At 43.7% G+C, this 22,334-nt stretch overlaps 3 protein-coding genes and 1 pseudogene across 4 annotated transcripts in view; 1 reads left to right on the forward strand and 3 right to left on the reverse strand.

Moving 5' to 3' along the window:
• Positions 1–1,087: 1,087 nt before the first annotated feature.
• LOC147967009 (uncharacterized) lies at positions 1,088–4,585 on the reverse strand (annotated as a pseudogene).
• Positions 4,586–9,177: 4,592 nt separating this feature from the next.
• Positions 9,178–10,511, forward strand: LOC125513126 (uncharacterized). Of its 2 annotated transcripts, none has more exons than XM_048678170.2 (5): positions 9,178–9,326; positions 9,549–9,690; positions 9,792–9,845; positions 9,989–10,058; positions 10,175–10,511. In XM_048678170.2, the coding sequence occupies exons 2-5, from the start codon at positions 9,637–9,639 to the stop codon at positions 10,225–10,227; spliced, it is 231 nt and encodes a 76-aa protein (XP_048534127.2). In that variant the 5' UTR covers positions 9,178–9,326; positions 9,549–9,636; the 3' UTR covers positions 10,228–10,511. The 2 variants fall into 2 exon arrangements, with proteins under 2 accessions (XP_048534127.2, XP_048534126.2); XM_048678169.2 differs by having other exon boundaries at positions 9,180–9,326; positions 9,530–9,690.
• A 2,255-nt stretch (positions 10,512–12,766) lies between these two features.
• LOC147967010 (uncharacterized) lies at positions 12,767–17,289 on the reverse strand. The gene is made up of 3 exons (XM_087531011.1): positions 16,603–17,289; positions 15,924–16,318; positions 12,767–15,773 (listed from the first exon to the last, which is right to left on the reverse strand). Exons 1-3 carry the CDS (start codon positions 17,287–17,289, stop codon positions 12,767–12,769), a joined length of 4,089 nt encoding a protein of 1,362 aa, XP_087387137.1.
• Positions 17,290–17,427: 138 nt separating this feature from the next.
• The window catches only part of LOC125515592 (uncharacterized), a 43,718-nt gene continuing 38,811 nt past the window's right edge, over positions 17,428–22,334 (reverse strand). The window contains 1 exon segment of the mRNA XM_087529234.1: positions 17,428–17,645. Within this exon segment, the coding sequence (XP_087385360.1) occupies positions 17,428–17,645 (218 nt within the window).

Genomic DNA, 22,334 nt, shown 5'->3' on the forward strand with positions numbered 1-22,334 from the left:
ATTTCAGTTTGGCTTTCGTCCTCCCTTGCATGTCAATATGTATAATCCTGTAAAAAAAAATCAACTTGTGCACCCAAGAGACTATGAAAAATCTCTCTCGAAAAAGGTTTTCGTCCCGCTTTATAAATAAAGCAACATCACAACAAAGTACACATATGATGAAATTGGAGTGTTTGATCTTTTATAATCAGGGATGACCACGTGTGGGTGAGGCCCTGAAGCAAAATCAAACACATGCAATGTTGCATACCCATAAGAGAGAAACAAATAGCTTAGCAATTTTCCCTTTCTTGAATCATAAGTTCTGTAGGGAAACAAGGATGCCCTAAGTACTTCAATATTACCCCATCTGTAAACTGATGTAAGAGCATTTGGAACACTACTTTAGTGATCTTAATGCTCTTATATTTGTTTACAGAGGGAATAAGTACGACCAGATATGTTGTTTGTGTGACCAGCCGACTATGTGAACTCATAACCCAATACGCTCCAAGCATCAACATGCCCATCACAAAAACACAATGCAAACAAATGATACAAAAGTTGCTCAAATGAATAGGGTTCAATTTGGTCATCTTAAGCCAGGCACTAACCGTAATAGTTTTACAATTATAGGAACTACCATGCATGTGGCAGACATTCAGTGCAACAATGTGGTAAAAGCAGATGGGTTATGTCCCCAAGTCTAAAAATGGAATGTAGATGAACAGAAAGTCTTCTCGTCGGAAAAGAAAGATCGGGCGGGAGAAAGTCGTCTCACTGGAAAAGTCAAATTAGACGGGTTCAAGGTAAATGCCTAAATTCAAATTTGATGTCTGCTGGTGGGGCCATGTGACGTGGCCTGATTATCAAATCGGTCACCCAACATCTGTGGACCTAACTTTTGCATCCAGTCAAGGACCTAAAAAACATGAGATGAATAATATATGAACATAAGAAAGACATGATTTACCTCGTGAAGCTTTAAGTTTTTGATATGATAGAGAAAACACTAGGCCTTTCCCACACCATAAATCCCCAGTTTGATTTCCGAAATACATAAGAGAACAAATGTTGAGATTATGATTGTACGACACCGTTATCATGACTACACGAGAATAAGGTTCTGAACCGAAACCAAACCTGTTGATATCACAAGAAAAATGTGTTAAGAAGTTTTCCCTCCCTTTAAATATAAGTACCGCAACAGGTGACCCAGGACAGGGATTCTCTCCAATAGCATATAATTGTACAATTTTGTGTTTAACCAAAAATAAAAACTGGGCATATATGGTAGAAGTATACCATATAAAGATATTGAGCAAGCAACCACATAGATCCCATCAATTTTGACCTCTAGCTTCACTGTTGCAAGAGATCTGCATTGTTTTGATAACTTGACGATGTAGTCGTAGATCTCCAGTTTTTCAGTGAAGGTGGGAGGCCCTCCTTCGGAAGCCCTGCAATGAGATTACAATCTATGATCTTCAACGTCTTGAGAGAAGGGTGGACGCACAACCGCGCTCGAAGATCTACGAGTCCACAATCCTTAAAATGGAGCTCTTGTAGGGACCTAAGGAGCAGAAGAGCTCTCTCTTGTTCATCTGTTAGTCTCATTTCATCTGGCAAAGTAAGTGTTAGGCTTCGGAGGCATGCGAGGCCCTTGCAGAATGATGTGTTAAGGGGAGACAGGTCATGGACCTCGAGACTTTCCAGTGCGTGGAATAACTCATAGTTGTGGCTTGAAATTCCGTCAATTGGCCCATAACTCTCCGATGAGGTAAGGGAACCCAAGGCAGGGGAACCGAGTATTTCCAAATGCTTAAGGTTCAGGAGGGATCGCAAGCCCTCTAGTGAGACGAGCGAACCGCGGTAATGAATTTCCAAACATTCCAGCGTCATGCACCATGAAGTTGTAGAGATTCCATGCTTGAGTTCACAAATAATACCAAAGACCGAAGGGATCCAAGCGATCATATGCCCTCTATAGGGACGACAAATGGCAATTTTCAATTTCCAGTTCTTTTAACGTCGTACATGAATCCATCTGTAGGTATTCCAAACTTCCTTCAACCACTTCTAATTTTTTGCGCGTGAGATTCCCCACAAAACAGGGTCACAGTGTTTTTTTGGGGATAATCAATCCAAACAAGTTGATCAAGTGATTACAGGAGGAGACATCTTCCCTTCTCTTGGGCATCTTCATCAAGGGAGATAAATCCAACCAAGTCTTCCCTAGTCCCTTCAAATATTAGATGAGGGCATTTACCAATGGTTATCTTTCTGATATTCAACGGGATGTGCACAACTCCGTCTACATCTGAGCTTGGCCATGCACCATCTACATATCAAGATGACGAAGCCTCGGAAGCTGAGATAAAGTTTGATTGAACCTTTCCTTCCTCTTCTATCTTTAGCTGTTTCAACTGCGGGCAGTCATATAAAGTCAATTCATTCAGGGCGTATCAATGTCAAAAATAAGAGATAGCCACTTCCTATTATTCAACAATCACTAATACAAAGACTTTCAAGAGCAGCCACATTTGCAGTTATCATGTTTTCATGGGTCTGCTCTCGCACAACATGTGATGAGAAAAGTTCTTGCAGTACTCTATTTTCAAACTCTTTAAAGAGATGAGCTGACTTAAACCTATGAATGAAATAGATATCATGCTTTTGCACAACAATATCTCCAAGTATTTTATATCCTCAATATTATTAAACGCTAACATTTTTTCATCAAGTGCCATCATCTCACTCGGAAGTCCATATCCATAAAGCTTTAATGTTTCCATGGAAGATCCCCCCGTTGACACAATTGTTGAAACACCAATCTTATTAGTTTAGAATATGTGGCTAAAGGCGGAGGGGGTTCTGTACTTGCAAACGAGGACAACCGACCATAATGAGTTGGCTAGGGCTGGGAAACCATGACTTATGTTCAATTTCGTAGTTACAACCTTTTTGAAATAGATCAAACACCTCAAGTGCTGAGAAACTCCAAATCTCCAACACACTTAAACTAGACTTCATCTCCCCCACAGAAGTACATGAACATCTCCATAAATCTGGCATTCCATCTAAACCAGCTGTTCCAATGACGGAACCATGATTTCTCCTACTCTCTACATGTTGCTCAACTTCAATCTTTTAAGAGACCGAAGCATTTCCAGAGACGGAAGTATTCTCCATTCTTCGCAATCCTCTAGATGAACCATATGTAATGACTTACAGAAACCAACATCCAATACTTGAAGATAGAAAAAACCTAATCAGGACATATGGCAAAGCCAGTAGGACCATCCTGAATTTTTAGATACCGAAGATGTGTACGATTTGCCAAGATACACATAAAGGAATTGAAATTAGGAGATACTGAAGACATTTGCAGTAGACGTAGATTATGTTCTTGTTTAAAGACATCTTGGAATGGTTTGAAGAAAAAGGAGTCATATTCCCCCATTAACATGAATGTCCTCAACTTTCTTACTGATGCGACTACATTTTGCAAAAAGAATTTAAATTTCTCACTACGAGGTATATTCCTAGTCTGATCATCCCTCCGATATACAAAATTAGTTACTATAGGCAAATGGTGTATTGTTGGCAAAGTTTCATCGCATTGCATATCACCCAAAGTTGCACTCTGTTCATTTTTCATTGCATTGCAAACACCCAGTATGAAAGTTTGTGATGAATGGAATCAATATGTTGGCATCGTATCTACAACGACGGTCCAAACTTTAGGCTCAAAGCGAGTTAAAACATATAATATTTGTACTAAACTTTCCTACTTACTTTGATTTATTATAGAAAATTATAAAGTTAACTATTATATTGTATATAGCCACAATTAATAATAACATGTTTTGATATGAATTTATAACATCTACCATTGAAAGATACACCACACACGCACCATACTAAATGTAAATTGTATCATGTAGCCACAAAGTTTTTTTCCAAATAATTTCTCTTAAAATTTAAGTTGATTCCCTTAAACCCTAAAAATAGAAATGAATGAAATCTCATATTGTCATCGATTATTATATGAAATTTGCGTCAAATTATAGTGTATGTATGTGCCTTATGGTGCATATTTTAATATTCTTAAATATCTCGAGATAGATATATAAAGCATACAATTTTACAAATATCCCAAGAGTGGTTTCTGGTATAATAGCCACACACAAATAGAATATAGTATATAATATTTTTATGAGGAGATCTAATAGCTGGCATGATGCTTTAGCTGTGATCAAATGTGGTTTACATGTTCATGTTGGTTCAATACTATGTTGGGCAAGTTGTGTCTGAATTGAGTTTGATATTGAAATGAGATCAATTTTAATAACAAAGCACATACAAAATTGTAAGTGCATTTAGTTCCTAATGATATTTTGGTGTTGATGATAATGTGGTTAGTGAGACCAGTGTTGGTTATTAAGTTTATCTCAGGACATTGGTCTCTCGATGAGTTTATATGGAGTTGGTTGACCCCCACTTCAAAAAGAAAATGGGTGATGATTCTTCCGAAGACTCGAAGGTTTTTTTTGGGGAGTCATAGGATAACCATACTATTAAGAGGAGTTGAAGTAATTGCATAATAATGGGGATCATGCAAACAATATATACCCTAATAATATAACTGCATGAACATTTTCTAGAAGTTGTGTGAACATTATTTTACACTGCATAAACATTTTTAAAATTCACGATGACCATTTAAAAAATAGCTAATAAAATATATTTAGTGTATTTCAAAATATAAATAATAATACAAAAGAACAAAAAAGGAAAATCAGAGAAAGCAACTAACAATCAAATGAAGCAACGCGGTACTGGTCCAGCCCAATAGCTCGTCACTTGAGGAGAGGGATGCTCGCATTGGCAAATCCTATTTCTTTTTCTTTTTCTTTTTTGAGGGAACCTGCTGGAGATTCTTTTCGGTTTGCCATTGTTGTTTTTTTCCTACTATTTCATTAGTTGCATTGCTGCAATGTTTTTTTTCTTTCTATTGTGGCCTGTGTTTCATTTTTTTCATGCTGTTTCGTTTGTGGTGTCATTCTAGGCTCTTTTTTTTCAGTTATTTTGCTGTGCATTTTGTTTCCCTTTTGCTAGTTTTTGGTTTTTCCTTCCAGTCCTTTCTTAATTTTTTTGCTGTTTCTTTTTTAATAAACAATGGCCATTTTCAAAACATGAAGAAAATTATTTTAATACATGAAAATATTCATATTTTTATAAAACACGTTGAAATGTTTTATCACATGGAGAACTTTTTAAACATAAATACAGTTAATATTTTCAAGTACATGGTGAACATTTTAATATACGAGGAAGTTTTTTAAAATATGGTGAATATTTTTAAAACATGCGTTGAACATTTTCAAATACATTAACCATTTTTAGTATGTGTTAAATATTTTTCAAAATACACATTCATTTTGGAGTATTTATGGAATGTAGGAAACAGCAAAAAATCAAAGAAAAACGAATAAACCAAAAATAACCACTACCTAGTGTTGCCTGGCAAATTATAGTGTAGAAGCTGAATCTAGGAAGTTTTGGAGAAGCTGGGTAGTTTCAGAACACACCCTTAGGTTGGCACGTTATTGGTCAGCCCTTTGAACCTCACTTCAACCGTAGCATGTCCATTTGATGCCAATAGGTGTCGACCAGGAGCTCTTGCTCGCTGCGAGCGAGACAAAGCCCCTCCTAAAAAAAGTATTTGACAGTTAACCGCAGATTTTTTTGAGCCAATCTCGCGAAGCTTTATGAATTCGCCACAATGTTTAATTTATTAACCGTAGATAGTGCTCTCACACCCCCCTACGTTAAGCTCTATATGGGCAGCCCATGTAGGTTTTTCCCCATCGGTTTTGGATGGCTTTTCTTTTGGTTTTCTATGACGGATTTTATTCCATTTTATTTACATTTTTTCCTAATTCTTGACTATTTTCTCCAATTCATGAACATTTTTTAAATTTATGAACTTTTTTGAAATTAATTCATGTTTTTCAAATCAGCAAACTTTGAGAGAATTCTGGATCATTTTTTACTTTCGATTTTTAAAAATTAGTGAACATTTTTTGATTCATTTAATTTTTTCAAACGCATGAAGTTTTTATAAATTTGCAAAAGTCGTTTTTCTAGAAACTCAATGGTCAACCAACACGCAAGCCTAGGGGCTGTTTGGTTGCTGCCCTGAGAGAAATGTGCTTGACCCGGAGCCGGACAACTGCCTGCACCTTGTTTGGTTGGTGCCTCGGCACAATTCGACCAGCCTGCCACGAGCATTTCCGGCACGTAATTAGTGGGAGCCAGGCCACCAAAATTGAGGCTTGACTCAGGTAGAGCAATCAGTGCATGTCATGTCGGCGCTTATTTTTCAGGCAAGTTTCTCAGGTTGTGAACAGAACAGCCTCCTAGTACACTAGAGCGGACGAAGGAGTCCGCTAGCGCAATCCAGGTGCCTCAATCGCTGGGAGGCGCTCTGTATGGTAGTTTTTTTTCTGTTCTTGTTTTTGAGGGAAATGCCTGACTTTATTAAATCTCAACAGAAAGTTTTACATAATCCGATGAATCTAGGAGCCATAAAAGTAAGAGCATTCTTAGCTACTCCTTTCGTCTCGGTTTACAGGGAATGCACGTCGTTTTAGGTGAAGAATTTAATTAGCTATATATGTATTATATGTGATAAAATATATATGTTTAGAAACTACATCCGCTTAAGAATTCATATTTTTGGTGTCATATTACTCATATTTAGTTAGTCAAATGAATAACCTAGATCTATGCGCACGCCCTCTAAACCGAGACCAAGGGAGTATGTTAACCTCCCTTCGTTCATGGCAGTAATTAATATGCTTCGTCTCATTCTGCATGGCCTTGATTTCTTTAATTTTTTAGGCTCCTTGATTACTGCGTTAGCACCCCTAAGGGTTGTAGGAATTTAGGCCAGGCTGTATACAAAGGTGGCCAAATGGGTTGATTTGGTGTGCTTGCCCGATAGCCCACGTGCCCGGCTGTGGTGTCTTTCCACAGCCCGACAGGTTTTATAATTGGGTCATTTCAGAATATGGGAGAACAACTAGTTGACGAGCGCTTCTTTGGAAGCCTTCCAATGATTATTCGAGAGTGGGCTAAGTCACGTGTCACACTCTGGACGCTCCTATCAGATTTTATTCCTTTTATTTTACGCACGTGTTTTCGGTTTTCTAAACGTTTTTTTTTCATTTTTTTTGGTTTTTCACCTGTCCTCCTTCGAGCGCTTTTTCGGGAGCCTCCCATCGATCATTTGAGAGTGGGCTAAGTCACGTGTCGCGCTCTGGACGCTCCTATCAGATTTTATTCTTTTTATTTTACACACGCGTTTTCGGCTTTTTAAACGATTTTTTTCATGTTTTTTTATTTTTTGTTTTTTCACCGGTCCTCCTTAGCTTTTGGGGCACTTTTTTTTTCTTTATGAGAGGCACGATTTTGCTTCCGTGAGAGGCACGGTTATACTTCCGTGAGAGGCACGGTTATGCTTTCATGAGAGGCACGGCCGTGCCTCTCGGAAACAGAAACGTGTTTTTTGTTTTTTTTTCTTTCGCTAGAGGCACGATTTAGGGTACACGTTTTCTGTATTTGTTCCTTCCGTGAGAGGCACGGTTGTGTTTTCGCGAGGAGCACGGCCGTGCCTCTCGAAAATGGAAAAAAATGCGTTTTCTGTTTTTTCCTTCCACCACGACACGATTTTGCTTCCGCGAGAGGCATGGTTGTGCTTTCGCGAGAGGCACGGTTGTGCTTTCACGAGGGGCACGAAAAATGCGCTTTTTTTCCTTCCGCGAGAGGCACGGTTGTGTTTTCGCGAGGAGCATGGCCGTGCCTCTTGAAAATGAAAAAAACACGTTTTCTGTTTTTTTCCTTCCGTCACGACACGATTTTGCTTCCGCGTGAGGCATGATTGTGCTCTCGCGAGAGGCATGGTTGTGCTTTCGTGAGGGGCACGAAAAATGTGTTTTCTGTTTTTTTTTTCTTCCACGAGAGGCACGGTGGTACTATCAAGAGAGGCACGAGCGTGCCTTTTTTGAAAAGGGAAAAAACATGCTCCCTATTCAATTTTTCCGTCCGATTTTTTTGTCTGGTTTTTTTCGTGAAAAAATAGTTCGTCAAAACGTATCAACATGGAATCTACTTTTGAAGATCTCGACGCGAGGAACCCAATGGTGAAAACTGTTCGAGATTTGAACGCACGATTTAAGAGATAAAATGTTTGAATAAACGGATGTACGAAAAAGGGAAACTCCCAGGTTACGACAAGTGGCGCGCATGTAATGCGCCACTAGTCGCAAACTGAGGAGGTGAGAGTGATGTTTGAAAGGAGTACTTAATTAGTGATTTCGAGAACATAGCCTACCTAGGGTTGTGCCTGGGCTTGGAGGCTGGGTACGGCACGACCCATTTACTTTTCTTTTTTTAAAATAAATTTAAATACATATTAGCCCCTAAAACAGCCCAAAATCAGGGGATAAACATGCTATGAGCCAGCCCGTTCGAAATCGCTAATTGAGGAGTACTTCTTTCAAAGATCACTTTCATCTTCCTAGGTTGTGACAAATGAAGTACTGTATGTACGTCACTTGTCGTAATCTGGTAGTTTTTCATTTTTCCATAAATTCGTTTATTCAAAACGTTTTATCTTTTAAACTATGCGTCCAAATCTGAAATCATTTTCACCGTTGAATTCCTCACGTCTAGATCTGCAAAATCAGATCCCATGTTGATAGATTTTTAAAAACTTTTTTTCATGAAAAAACCGAAAGAAAAAACCACACCAGGCGGACGTTTTTTTCTCCCTTTCAAAAACAGTTTCCAAGAGGCACGAACCGTGCTTCTCGCGGAAGCGAATGTGTGCCTCTTACGAAAGCAAAACCGTGCCTCTCGCAAAAACAAAACCATCACTCTCGCGGAAGGAAAAAAAAAAGAAAGTGCATTTTTTTCGTTTCCGAGAAGCACGGCCATGCCTCTCACGGAAGAAAAAATAAGAAAACGTGTTTTTTCCCACAGTTTGATTTTTGAAATTTTTTTGTCGAAAAGCTAAGAAAGATCAGTAGAAAACCGAAAACCCGAAAAAACAAACATCTAAAAATCCAAAAACCGAAAGGGCTGTGCCTTGCCTGGCCCGTTTAGACCAGGCCGGGTCATCTGGTCAGGTTTGGGAGTATATGGGCCGTTAGTCAGCGGCGACACGCACCGTCGTCCTCCGCTCTCACGGTCTCTTTGGTCCCATCCCTTGTTTCCCCGGTCGCCGCGCCGCCGCCGTCCTCCGCCCTCCCGTCTCCGCCGCCACGCCACCCCGTCAGGTCTTCCTCTCCCTCTCTAGAACCCTCTCCATCTCCCGCCCCTCTCCCTTCTCGTAGCCGCAGCCGGGCGGGCCTCGCTCGCTTCTGGATCGGCCGTGGGTTCGCTGGGGGGTGAAGTGGCTTTGGAATCCCACTAGATTCGATTTTTGCGGCGGCGGGTTTCAGCGCTAATTTAAGAGTCCTTCTCGTTCCGTATGAACCAGATTCGTTTCGTTCGTTTAGGCATCCGTAGCTGCTGCTGATTTGCCTGACTGAGGTGTACTGGAGGTCTGGAGCTGAAGCAGAGCTCCAAGTCCGGCACCGGCGAGACATGGCTGAGGCGGCGAAGGAGGTGGACATGAAGAAGATGGAGCTTATGAAGGAGGTATTAGGGCTACATGTTTCTCTACCTTGATGCAGTCCTTTCGATTTGTTCGAGGACAGTAAAAGATAATACAACCCGCATGCGTGTGTTGTTCGGTTCAGGTAAGAGCGCACCAAGTGGCCATCGGCGAGCTCAACAACCTGCCTCCATCCAGGGTAAGTATCTCCCTAAATTTCTGCATGAATTTGGTCAAGTCCAGGCGATGGTCAATTGGTGATGGCTTGATAATGGTACTCTAGTTAGTAACAACTGACCACTTACCACCTGTCTGACTGACTCTCGCTGCTATCCTCTGCAGGCCGCGTACCAGAAGACCTGCAACATCTTCTTCCGCAAGGACATCAAATCCGCCGTGGCATCCCAACAGAGTATGATATCATCGCTTTTTGTTGTCATTGTTGGAAGTGGCGGTGTTTTTTTGCTTTTCTTTTCTGTGTGCTCCATGGTGGTAACAATATTCCCCCTCTCTCTAATTCTTATTCAGAGCAACTTGATATGGCCAAGGCGAAGCTGCAGAAGCTGGATCAGGCATCATGAAGGTTCAGTGCAGAAATTAGCTCTTCGGCAGGCACAATGCATACATACTTCTTTGAAATTGCAACTTAGGCTGCTTCATGCATCCACCTTCGTGGATCCTCTCTAATCAAGTGTCTGTATTAGTAGTGCTAGGCAAGGTGAAACTTATATACCAATGATGTCGTTACAAGCTAGTTGCTAGTTATGAGTGTGACACGGATCATTTCTGAATAATGTGTCGTGCCATTGTGCTGTGCTTTGTCAATTACTCCACTATCAAAGCTATCATCAGGTGAATTACTAAATTCAGGTGGAGTCTTGGCAGGTGTGAGCATGGGATTTGTCATCCGGTTTCTAGGCACAGGTTTGCAGCATGGCAGAATGCCAAGTTTTAATTGCTGTTAATTAGTGTTTCATTCCGTCATCCGACTGCTAGTGCACCGGTACTGATGGATGTGATGAACCAAAGCGATGCTTCTCCTCCGAATGTTCAGATGGTGTCGTTGGGTTATCCTTTCTGCTCCGTTTCCCAGGAAGAGGATGTTTCCATTTCGCTTGTAACCTGTACTCTTAACTAAGCTGTACTCCATCTGATCCAAAAAAAAAAATGTCGTGGCTTTAGTTTAGCTTTAGTTCAAATATGAACTAAAGCCACGACACTTGTTTTGTATCGGAGGGAGTACTATGTATAAGCATGTATGTACTCTAGCAAAGGTTGGTGGATGAGAAAAGGAGGGAAGTTGTAGTCACGTCGATTACTTATGACGTTAATCCGATGTTAAATGTTAGTACTATCTGGAAGAATAAAATTAACCTTGCTAATGGTGAACTGCAAAGCTGGTAGTGCCATAGTGCGAATTGGTAAATTATTGTGTTGTACTCATCCGATAAGAGAGGCATGAGTGCTGGGGAAGAATAAGATCTGCTCAGCTTTAGCGCGGAATTTTTCGGGACTAATGAGTCATGTGAGCGATGAAGGATGCATTGGCGAGAAGCTCCTCGGAGTTATTCCGAGGCGAAATATGTACCTTTGTCTCTCTGCAAATTGGCCCGGCCAACTTGCCGTTCTATGTTGAGTTTCTTTGACAGGTTAGTTCCTACGCTGTTTCAGTAGTATTACCACACTGAACTTTGTAGTGTTAAATTAATAGCATCTCTAAATGTTTCAGAGCAATGGCATCATGAAACAACTGCTGAATGGGCAATGTCGCAAGAACTTTCGAAAAACATGCCTTGTCAGCTAAACTGTCAAGTGCATGTGCAACTCAACATAAGGGAAGCATTCTTCTGAAATGGTGACACAACATCTAAGAAGTTGATGAGATTCAAGAACGGCATTTGGCGAAAAAATAAGGTTGACAAGAAATGCGCCTTTGCCACTGACCATGCTGCTGAAAATCCATCTTCTGGCTGGTTCATGGATAAGCTTCAGGAAGTCATACAAGTACTGACAAGCTAGATCACCATTCACAGAAGTGATGTTCAGTTACAGAGTTACTGCCCAAGGTCAAAACAAGGAAAAAGAAATAAACAAGTACACAAGAACTGAAAACTTGGGACGACAAACCACCGTCAATACCAGAATACAAACAAATGTGCTGACAATAGGCCAACAAGTTGAGACTCCTCACTGACATAGAAGGTTCATAAAACGGTCAAGCAAGCAGTGTGTCGACATAGCTCATCCATTGCGCCTTCAAAATGGGGTTATTTGTATTACCGGTGAGCATGCCGGCAGGTTGCTTTCCTTGCCTGAACCCTGAGCATGAAACGGAGCATGAAAACTCCCGACGGAGGATACAGGTTCAGAATGCACGTCCTCTGGCAAGGCTATCCCAAATTTCTGACGGAGGGAGATACAAGTTCGATCAATCATAGCATATTGGTCTGGTCTGACTATCAAATTCCTGTCCCAGCATCCCAGGATCTGTCTTCTGAATGCAGTCAAGGCACTGAAAATAACCATCTTGTTGTTAGTTCAGAACATGTGGTGAATAATAAACAGAGACGAAAAAAGCAGGTTTACCTGTTGAAGATTTCAGATTTCAGATTTCAGATTTCAGATATGGCAGGAGGATAGTAGGTAGGCTTTTCCGACATGGCAGCATAAATCCCCAGTTTGTTTTCTGAAATCCCAGCAACTGGAGAAGAGAGGTACTGATTATCGAGACGTCAAAATCAAGATGGCCACATGGGTACGAGGTTCTGATTATCAACTGACCTCCCAGCATTCATCTATCTTCACCGTTATCATGACCGCGTGAGGATGGGGTTCTGAAGTGAAACCGAACCTGTTCATATCACAAGAAAAATACGTTAAGCATTTTCCCTCCCAACCAAATATAATAACTATTCATAAAAAACCCCAAATATAATAACTAATGTAATAGGTGATCCAGGACAGGGATGGCCTCGTCAATCCCTCCAGTAGCATATAATTGTACGATTTTTTTTTGAAGAGAGGCAAAAGATTTGCCTCATTCATTAAATAAGAGGAATAGAGTTTATGTTCGTGTTACAACACTGACAGCGCCGCAACACCCGAAATAAAGGTGACCAACTACTCTCGCGTCATCAAGTATCCCAACTTGCTTGCACCCGCTGATACCCAAAGCGTGGCCTCCTTCTTAATGTTGGCGAGTAGAACCGTCGGCGGAGCACTCTTCTGACGGAACACTCGCGCATTCCTCTCGTTCCAAATGGTCCAGGCGACTAGCATGGTGAGCGAGGCCATCGCCTTCCTGTTGGGGATAGATGTGTCGGAGAGGCCCAGCCACCACTCTTCGATGTTGCCTGAGAGGTGCCATGAGGAAGTATCAATGCTCACCAGTTGCAGCCAGTCCTTGACTAATCCCCATAGGCGGATAGAGAAGCGGCATTTGTAGAAAAGGTGGTCAACAGATTCTTGCTCCTGCTTGCAGAGTGTACAAAGGCCACAGTTTGGCCATCCGCGCTTCTCCAATCTGTCTGCCGTCCAAATTCTGTTTTGAATAGCCAGCCAAGCGAAGAACTTGACTTTGGGGGGAGCCCAAGCCCTCCACACAGTGTGCTCCATAGGGGATTTGATTGTGCCAAGGAATTGCACTTTGTATGCCGACTCGGCCGTGTATTGCCCGCTAGCGGTGTGCTTCCATACAATATCATCTTCGGCATCCTCCTCGAGATGGAAGCCACGAAGCGTTGTCCAGAGGGTGACAAACTGACGTAAGTGATTCAGCGAAAAAGAGTCTGGGATGCGTATTCTCGAGACCCACGCATCGTTGCTGAGAGCTTCGCGCACCTTCCAATTTTTCCTCGTGGACGCCTCGTAAATTAGTGGTGCAATGTCCCTAGGCTTGCGGTCATTCACCCATGGCGCATCCCAAAAAGGCGTCCTTGCTCCATTTCCAACAAAGATTGACGTGGAGGCATAAAACAAGGAGTAGTCCATCGTGTTGCACGGGTTTCCCATACCCACCCAAAGCTTGGTGGGCTCTTTCCATTCAAACCATAACCAGCGCAAGCGAAGAGCCCGAGCAAATTTCTCCGTGTTAAGTATGCCAAGGACACCAAGATCCTTTGGCCGGCACACCGCATCCCAATTCACCTTGCATTTTGCACCTGTGGTCTTGTCCGTGCCCTCCCAGAGAAAGGCTCTTTCGAGCTTGTTTATGTTGTGTAGAGTGGACGTTGGCACAATGAGTGGCGTGATGGAGAAGACGAGCTGCGAAGACAGCACCGACTTCACAAGGGCACACCGACCAATGGCAGTGATATTTTGGCCATCCCAAGTGGTCAACTTAGCGGCCGCTTTGTCCTCTAGGTACTGGTAATCGACCTTTCTAAGCTTCCACACCAAGAGAGGAAGCCCCAAGTATTTCATTGGAAACGAAGCCCGTGATGCAGGAAGGGCCTGAAGGATGCATGTCAGGTTGAGTTGTCCGCACCGAATGGGAACCACTGAGCTCTTCTGGAAGTTTGCGACAAGGCTGGTGACATTGCCGAAAAGATGCAGAATGGTGGCTAGGTTGTCAATGTCTTTCTTGATTGGGGCCATAAAGACTGCTGCATCATCTGCGTATAGGGAAGTCCTAACAGCCACGCCACGCCCACGGATCTTGTGAAAGAGCCCTTTTCTCGATGCTAGCTCAAGAATCTTGTGCAGTGGGTCCATGGCAATGACAAATAGCAAGGGGGAGACCGGGTCCCCTTGTCTGAAGCCGCGGCCATGAGGGATGGGCTTGCTTGGCACACCATTCAAAAGGATGCGCGAGGACGAGGAGCACAATAGGGCGGCGATCCAGTTGCGAAACATGGGCGGGAACCCAAGCCTCTGAAGAAGGTCCAAGATATACTCCCATTTGAAAGAGTCAAAAGCCTTCCGAATATCGAGCTTGAACAGGAGGGACGGAGTTTTCCGCATGTGGAGGCGTCGCGCAAGATTGCGAACATACATGAAATTGTCATGGATACTTCTCGTCTTTATGAAGGCACTCTGGGCATTTGAGATGAGCTTATGCATATGGGGGGCCAGGCGGATTGCCAATATTTTCGCAATAATCTTTGCAATGGCGTGAATAAGACTAATAGGGTGATAGTCAGAAATATCCTCGGCCCCCTCTTTTTTCGAGAGGAGCACAGCATTTGCAGTGTTGAGCCAATGAAGGCCAGTTGTGCGCAGATTGGCAAAGGAGGAGACCACCCTCATGACGTCCACCTTGATGGTACTCCAACATTTTTTAAAGAAGAGACCGGTAAACCCATCCGGCCCGGGAGCCTTGTCCCCAGGCATTTGGTTAATGGCGCCCCGCACCTCATCCTCGGTTATGGGGTCCCCGAGGCAAGCCAAATTGTGGGTCTCCAAATCGAGCTCCTCCCAATTAAAGTCTATGGATCTCGCCTCCCCCTTTTCCATGACGCTAGAAAAGTGCGCATGTACGAGTTGCTCCTTTTGCTCATGATCTGTGACCCAGCCGTGATTGTGTTTGAGCCGATGAATGTGATTCTTTCTCCTCCTGGCATTGACCCGCCGATGAAAAAATTTGGTATTTGCGTCCCCTTCTCTGAGGTGGCATAGCCTAGCACATTGCTTTTTGCGAGCACGCTCAAGCACCGCAAACCCAATGATTCTCCTTTTGAGCCTGGACCGAAGGTCCGCCTCCATGGTAGAGAGCTGCCTGGACTCCTGTGCAATGTCCAGACGCAGGATGACGAGAAGAGCCGCATGGTGGAGTAACTTTTCCCTAGAGAACAACCCCTTACTCCAGGCAGAGAGGCGATCTCCAGTTATTTTCAATTTGTGGTGCAACACATGGAAGGGCTCAGTGTGCACAGTCTGTTCATTCCAAGCCTCTGAAACAACATCCTGGAATCCTGGAAGGGCGGCCCAAAAATTTTCAAATTTGAAGGCACGAGGCCTCCGTGGTCCTTTGTCATCAGCAAGCAAAAGCGGGCAGTGGTCAGAGAGCGACGAGGACAGCGCATGGAGAATATGCGTGCCGAACTGGATGTCCCACTCCGCGTTGCAAAAGAAAGAGTCCAGCTTGCATAATGTCGGGTTTGATCGCTCATTTGACCAAGTGAAGCGTCTGTTTTGAAGGTGGATCTCTTTAAGATGACAACTCTGTAATGTTGTCTGAAATCTGGTGATTCGTCTTCTGTTGACATTTCGCTTATTTTTATCCCTCGAGCGGTAGATTTGGTTGAAATCACCAAGAGCTAGCTAGAGCTCCCCACACGGCGGCTTATGACTAATCAGCTCCGTGAAGAAATCCTCCTTGAGGGAGGAGGATGTTGGCCCGTACACAACGGTGATTCGGTAGCTGACATCGGAGTGCTTGATGTGTATTGTCGCTGAAAGGCAGAAGGTGGTGATCACCACATCAGTTACAGCAACATGGTCATCATCCCAGAGCATGAGGATCCCACCCCGGGTACCAATAGATGGTCGCGGAGCAAAATTGCGAAGCCTATGCCCACCAAGGAAACTTGCCGTGAATATATCAGCATTTTCAAGCTTTGTTTCTTGTAGGCATACTATTTGACAGGAGGAAGCCGCGACGGTCTCGTGGACGGCGGCACGGCGGTCTGGGCAGTTGAGGCCCCTTACGTTCCAACTCAACACATTTATTTGCTGTTCAATCATAAGGAAACAGTCTAACCCTTGAACAAGAGGTGATACAAAGGCTCAACATGCCAATACATAAGCATAACTTAAAGTCAACTCCACACCAACCAACTCTGGAACGACTACATGACCTAGTGGTAGTCATGAACAAGTACATAGAAGACACCCAGCTGTGCACAGGAGCAGCAGCCGCCCTTGGAACTTTTTCAAACATTGGAAACTAACACAAACTACAGAATCAGCATGCATGGCTTGGCCCCTCAAGCATCCACAGGGGCCCCTCCCTCAACATGATCCAGTCCAGCATCCCCAGCACGGTCGATAAGAGCCTCCTCAATGTTGTTGAACAAAGCATCATCGAGCTTGAACAGGGCTCTCATCGCTTCAAGCACATCAGTGGGAAGTTGATCTTTGAATCGCTCTTCTAGAGCCTCCAGCACAGCCCCTGTAACATCCTTGCCGTTCTTGACAATGCCAAGGCTGCGACAAACCAGGATCTCAGCTTGCTTGGCCACCGGCGCTTTTGTAGCGCGTCCACCGGCCTTGATGCGAGCACTGGTGCGCCTAAGGGAGAGGCCGCCACTTGTGCTGATGGCAACACCAGCCAGAGTTTTCCGGCGAGCCGCGGGGACCGCGGGCGGGGAAGCAGCAGGAGTTGGCAGCAGGGCCTCACGTCCAGGCAGGAAGAGCGTCTCCAGCCCTCCAGGAATAGCTGTCTGGGCAACAAGCAACTCCTCTTCATTGCAGGGCATGCTGCAGAGAAGTGGCGGGGTGGGGGACGCCTCAAATCCTGGTGGGCGCGTGGGCGACAGGTCGATGAGAGGCCGCATCAGCGTTGTCGGAGAGCAAATGGTGATGAGCGCCGGGCTTGACGGGGTTCGTAGCTGAGCAGCGGCCGCCGCCTCACTTCGCTTGGATCGTGGAGACATCGGAAGCACCGTGGGCGGCGACAGAGGTGGCGATGCAGGAGGAGTCATCTCGTCCCTGGAGAGCTGCCTGGCTAATGCGGGGGAGGGCGGCCTGGAGAGGCTGCGGCCCCGTACAATTTTGGTGTTTAGTCCAAAAAAAAACTGGGCATGTATGGTAGAAGTATACCTTAGAAAGATACTCAGCGATCAGTCCACATAGTTCCCATCAATTTTAACCTCTAGCTTGCTTGTTGCAAGCGATTTGCATCCTTCTGATAGCTTGACGTTGCAACCGCTGATTACTAGCTTTTCTAGCGAAGGTGGGAGGTCCCCCTTCAGAAGCCCTGAGATGTGTTTACAATTTATGATCTTCAACGTCTTGAGTGAAGGGAGGCCACGCAGCCCAGCGGGAAGATGTACGAGATGCGTATTGTAGGGTTTCGTAGTAATTTCAAAAATTTTCCTACGCACACGCAAGATCATGGTGATGCATAGCAATGAGAGGGGGAGTATGATCTACATACCTAGTAGATCGACAACGGAAGCGTTTGGTTGATGTAGTCGTACGTCTCCACGATCCGACTGATCAAGCACCGAAACTACGGCACCTCCGAGTTCTAGCACACGTTCAGCTCGATGACGATCCCCGGAATCCGATCCAGCAAAGTGTCGGCGAAGAGTTCCGTCAGCACGACGGCGTGGTGACGATCTTGATGTACTACTGCAGCAGGGCTTCGCCTAAACTCCGCTACAATATTATCGAGGACTATGGTGGAAGGGGGCACCGCACACGGCTAAGGAATAGATCACGTGGATCAACTTGTGTGTTTCTGGGGTGCCCCTGCCTTCGTATATAAAGGACTAGAGGGGGGGAGACGGCCGACCAAGGAGGGCGCGCCAGGAGAGTCCTACTCCCTCTGGGAGTAGGATTCCTCCCCCCAATCCTAGTTGGAATAGGATTCGCGGAGGGGGGAAAAGAGAGAGAGGGGCCGGCCCCCTCTCCTTGTCCTATTCGGACCAAGGGAGGGGAGGGGCGCGCGGCCCATGTAGGGCTGCCTCTTCTCTTTTGCACTAAGGCCCATCATGGCCCATATAGCTCCCGGGGGGTTCCGTTAACCTCCCGGTACTCCGGTAAAATCCCGATTTCACCCGGAACACTTCCGGTATCCAAACATAGGCTTCCAATATATCAATCTTTATGTCTCGACCATTTCGAGACTCCTCGTCATGTCCGTGATCACATCCGGGACTCCGAACAAACTTCGGTACATCAAAATTCATAAACTCATAATATAACTGTCATCGTAACCTTAAGCGTGCGGACCCTACGGGTTCGAGAACAATGTAGACATGACCGAGACATGTCTCCGGTCAATAACCAATAGCGGAATCTGGATGCTCATATTGGCTCCTACATATTCTACGAAGATCTTTATCGGTCAGACTGCATAACAACATACGTTGTTCCCTTTGTCATCGGTACGTTACTTGCCCGAGATTCGATCGTCGGTATTCCAAATACCTAGTTCAATCTCGTTACCAGCAAGTCTCTTTACTCGTTCTGTAATACATCATCCCGCAACTAACTCATTAGTTGCAATGCTTGCAAGGCTTAAGTGATGTGCATTACCGAGAGGGCCCAGAGATACCTCTCCGACAATCGGAGTGACAAATCCTAATCTCGAAATACGCCAACCCAACATCTACCTTTGGAGATACCTGTAATGCTCCTTTATAATCACCCAGTTACGTTGTGACGTTTGGTAGCACCCAAAGTGTTCCTCCGGCAAACGGGGTTTGCATAATCTCATAGTCATAGGAACATGTATAAGTCATGAAGAAAGCAATAGCAACATACTAAACGATCGGGTGCTAAGCTAATGGAATGGGTCATGTCAATCAGATCATTCAACTAATGATGTGACCTTGTTAATCAAATAACAACTCATTGTTCATGGTCAGGAAACATAACCATCTTTGATTAACGAGCTAGTCAAGTAGAGGCATACTAGTGACACTTTGTTTGTCTATGTATTCACACATGTATTATGTTTCCGGTTAATACAATTCTAGCATGAACAATAAACATTTATCATGATATAAGGAAATAAATAATAACTTTATTATTGCCTCTAGGGCATATTTCCTTCAGTCTCCCACTTGCACTAGAGTCAATAATCTAGATTACACAGTAATGATTCTAACACCCATGGAGCCTTGGTGCTGATCATGTTTTGCTCGTGGAAGAGGCTTAGTCAACGGGTCTGCAACATTCAGATCCGTATGTATCTTGCAAATCTCTATGTCTCCCACCTGGACTAGGTCCCGGATGGAATTGAAGCGTCTCTTGATGTGCTTGGTTCTTTTGTGAAATCTGGATTCCATTGCCAAGGCAATTGCACCAGTATTATCACAAAAGATTTTCATTGGACCCGATGCACTAGGTATGACACCTAGATCGGATATGAACTCCTTCATCCAGACTCCTCCATTTGCTGCTTCCGAAGCAGCTATGTACTCCGCTTCACATGTAGATCCCGCTACAATGCTTTGTTTAGAACTGCACCAACTGATAGCTCCACCGTTTAATGTAAACACGTATCCGGTTTGCGATTTAGTATCGTCCGGATCAGTGTCAAAGCTTGCATCAACGTAACCTTTTACGATGAGCTCTTTGTCACCTCCATATACGAGAAGCATATCCTTAGTCCTTTTCAGGTATTTCAGGATGTTCTTGACCGCTGTCCAGTGATCCACTCCTGGATTACTTTGGTACCTCCCTGCTAGACTTATAGCAAGGCACACATCAGGTCTGGTACACAACATTGCATACATGATAGATCCTATGGCTGATGCATGGGGAACATCTTTCATATTCTCTCTATCTTCTGCAGTGGTCGGGCATTGAGTCTTACTCAACCTCACACCTTGTAACACAGGCAAGAACCCTTTCTTTGCTTGATCCATTTTGAACTTCTTCAAAACTTTGTCAAGGTATGTGGTCTGTGAAAGTCCAATTAAGCGTCTTGATCTATCTCTATAGATCTTAATGCCTAATATGTAAGCAGCTTCACCGAGGTCTTTCATTGAAAAACTCTTATTCAAGTATCCCTTTATGCTATCCAGAAATTCTACATCATTTCCAATTAGTAATATGTCATCCACATATAATATCAGAAATGCTACAGAGCTCCCACTCACTTTCTTGTAAATACAGGCTTCTCCAAAAGTCTGTATAAAACCAAATGCTTTGATCACACTATCAAAACGTTTATTCCAACTCCGAGAGGCTTGCACCAGTCCATAAATGGATCGCTGGAGCTTGCACACTTTGTTAGCTCCCGTTGGATTGACAAAACCTTCTGGTTGCATCATATACAACTCTTCTTCCAAAAATCCATTCAGGAATGCAGTTTTGACATCCATCTGCCAAATTTCATAATCATAAAATGCGGCAATTGCTAACATGATTCAGACAGACTTAAGCATCGCTACGGGTGAGAAGGCCTCATCGTAGTCAATCCCTTGAACTTGCCGAAAACCTTTTGCGACAAGTCGAGCTTTGTAGATAGTAACATTACCGTCAGCGTCAGTCTTCTTCTTGAAGATCCATTTATTCTCAATTGCTCGCCGATCATCGGGCAAGTCAACCAAAGTCCATACTTTGTTCTCATACATGGATCCCATCTCAGATTTCATGGCTTCAAGCCACTTTGCGGAATCTGGGCTCACCATTGCTTCTTCATAGTTCGTAGGTTCATCATGATCTAGTAGCATGATTTCCAGAACGGGATTACCATACCACTCTGGTGCGGATCTTACTCTGGTTGATCTACGAGGTTCAGTAGTATCTTGTTCTGAAGTTTCATGATCATTATCATTAGCTTCCTCACTAACTGGTGTAGGTGTCACAGAAACAGTTTTCTGTGATGTACTACTTTCCAATAAGGGAGCAGGTACAGTTACCTCGTCAAGTTCTACTTTCCTCCCACTCACTTCTTTCGAGAGAAACTCCTTCTGTAGAAAGTTTCCGAACTTAGCAACAAAAGTCTTGCCTTCGGATCTGTGATAGAAGGTGTATCCAATAGTTTCCTTTGGATATCCTATGAAGACACATTTCTCCGATTTGGGTTCGAGCTTATCAGGTTGAAGCTTTTTCACATAAGCATCGCAGCCCCAAACTTTTAGAAACGACAACTTTGGTTTCTTGCCAAACCATAGTTCATAAGGCGTCGTCTCAACGGATTTTGATGGTGCCCTATTTAACGTGAATGCGGCCGTCTCTAGAGCGTATCCCCAAAACGATAGCGGTAAATCACTAAGAGACATCATAGATCGCACCATATTTGTAAAGTACGATTACGATGTTCGGACACACCATTACGCTGTGGTGTTCCGGGTGGCGTGAGTTGCGAAACTATTCCACAATTTTTCAAATGTACACCAAACTCGTAACTCAAATATTCTCCTCCACGATCAGATCGTAGAAACTTTATTTTCTTGTTACGATGATTTTCAACTTCACTCTGAAATTCTTTGAACTTTTCAAATGTTTCAGACTTATGTTTCATTAAGTAGATATACCCATATCTGCTCAAATCATCTGTGAAGGTGTGAAAATAACGATATCCGCCACGAGCCTCAATATTCATCGGACCACATACATCTGTATGTATGATTTCCAACAAATCTGTTGCTCTCTCCATAGAACCGGAGAACGGTGTTTTGGTCATCTTGCCCATGAGGCACGGTTCGCAAGTACCAAGTGATTCATAATCAAGTGGTTCCAAAAGTCCATCAGTATGGAGTTTCTTCATGCGCTTTACACCGATATGACCTAAACGGCAGTGCCACAAATAAGTTGCACTATCATTATCAACTCTGCATCTTTTGGCTTCAACATTATGAATATGTGTGTTACTACTATCGAGATTCAACAAGAATAGACCACTCTTCAAGGGTGCATGACCATAAAAGATATTACTCATATAAATAGAACAACCATTATTCTCTGATTTAAATGAATAACCGTCTCGCATCAAACAAGATCCAGATATAATGTTCATGCTTAACGCTGGCACCAAATAACACTAGTAGAAAACAGGGCTATGGTC

The sequence above is a fragment of the Triticum urartu genome, chromosome 6A (assembly GCF_056163025.1).
Source record: "Triticum urartu cultivar PI428250 chromosome 6A, HENAU_Tu73, whole genome shotgun sequence".
In the NCBI taxonomy this organism is placed as follows: domain Eukaryota; kingdom Viridiplantae; phylum Streptophyta; class Magnoliopsida; order Poales; family Poaceae; genus Triticum; species Triticum urartu.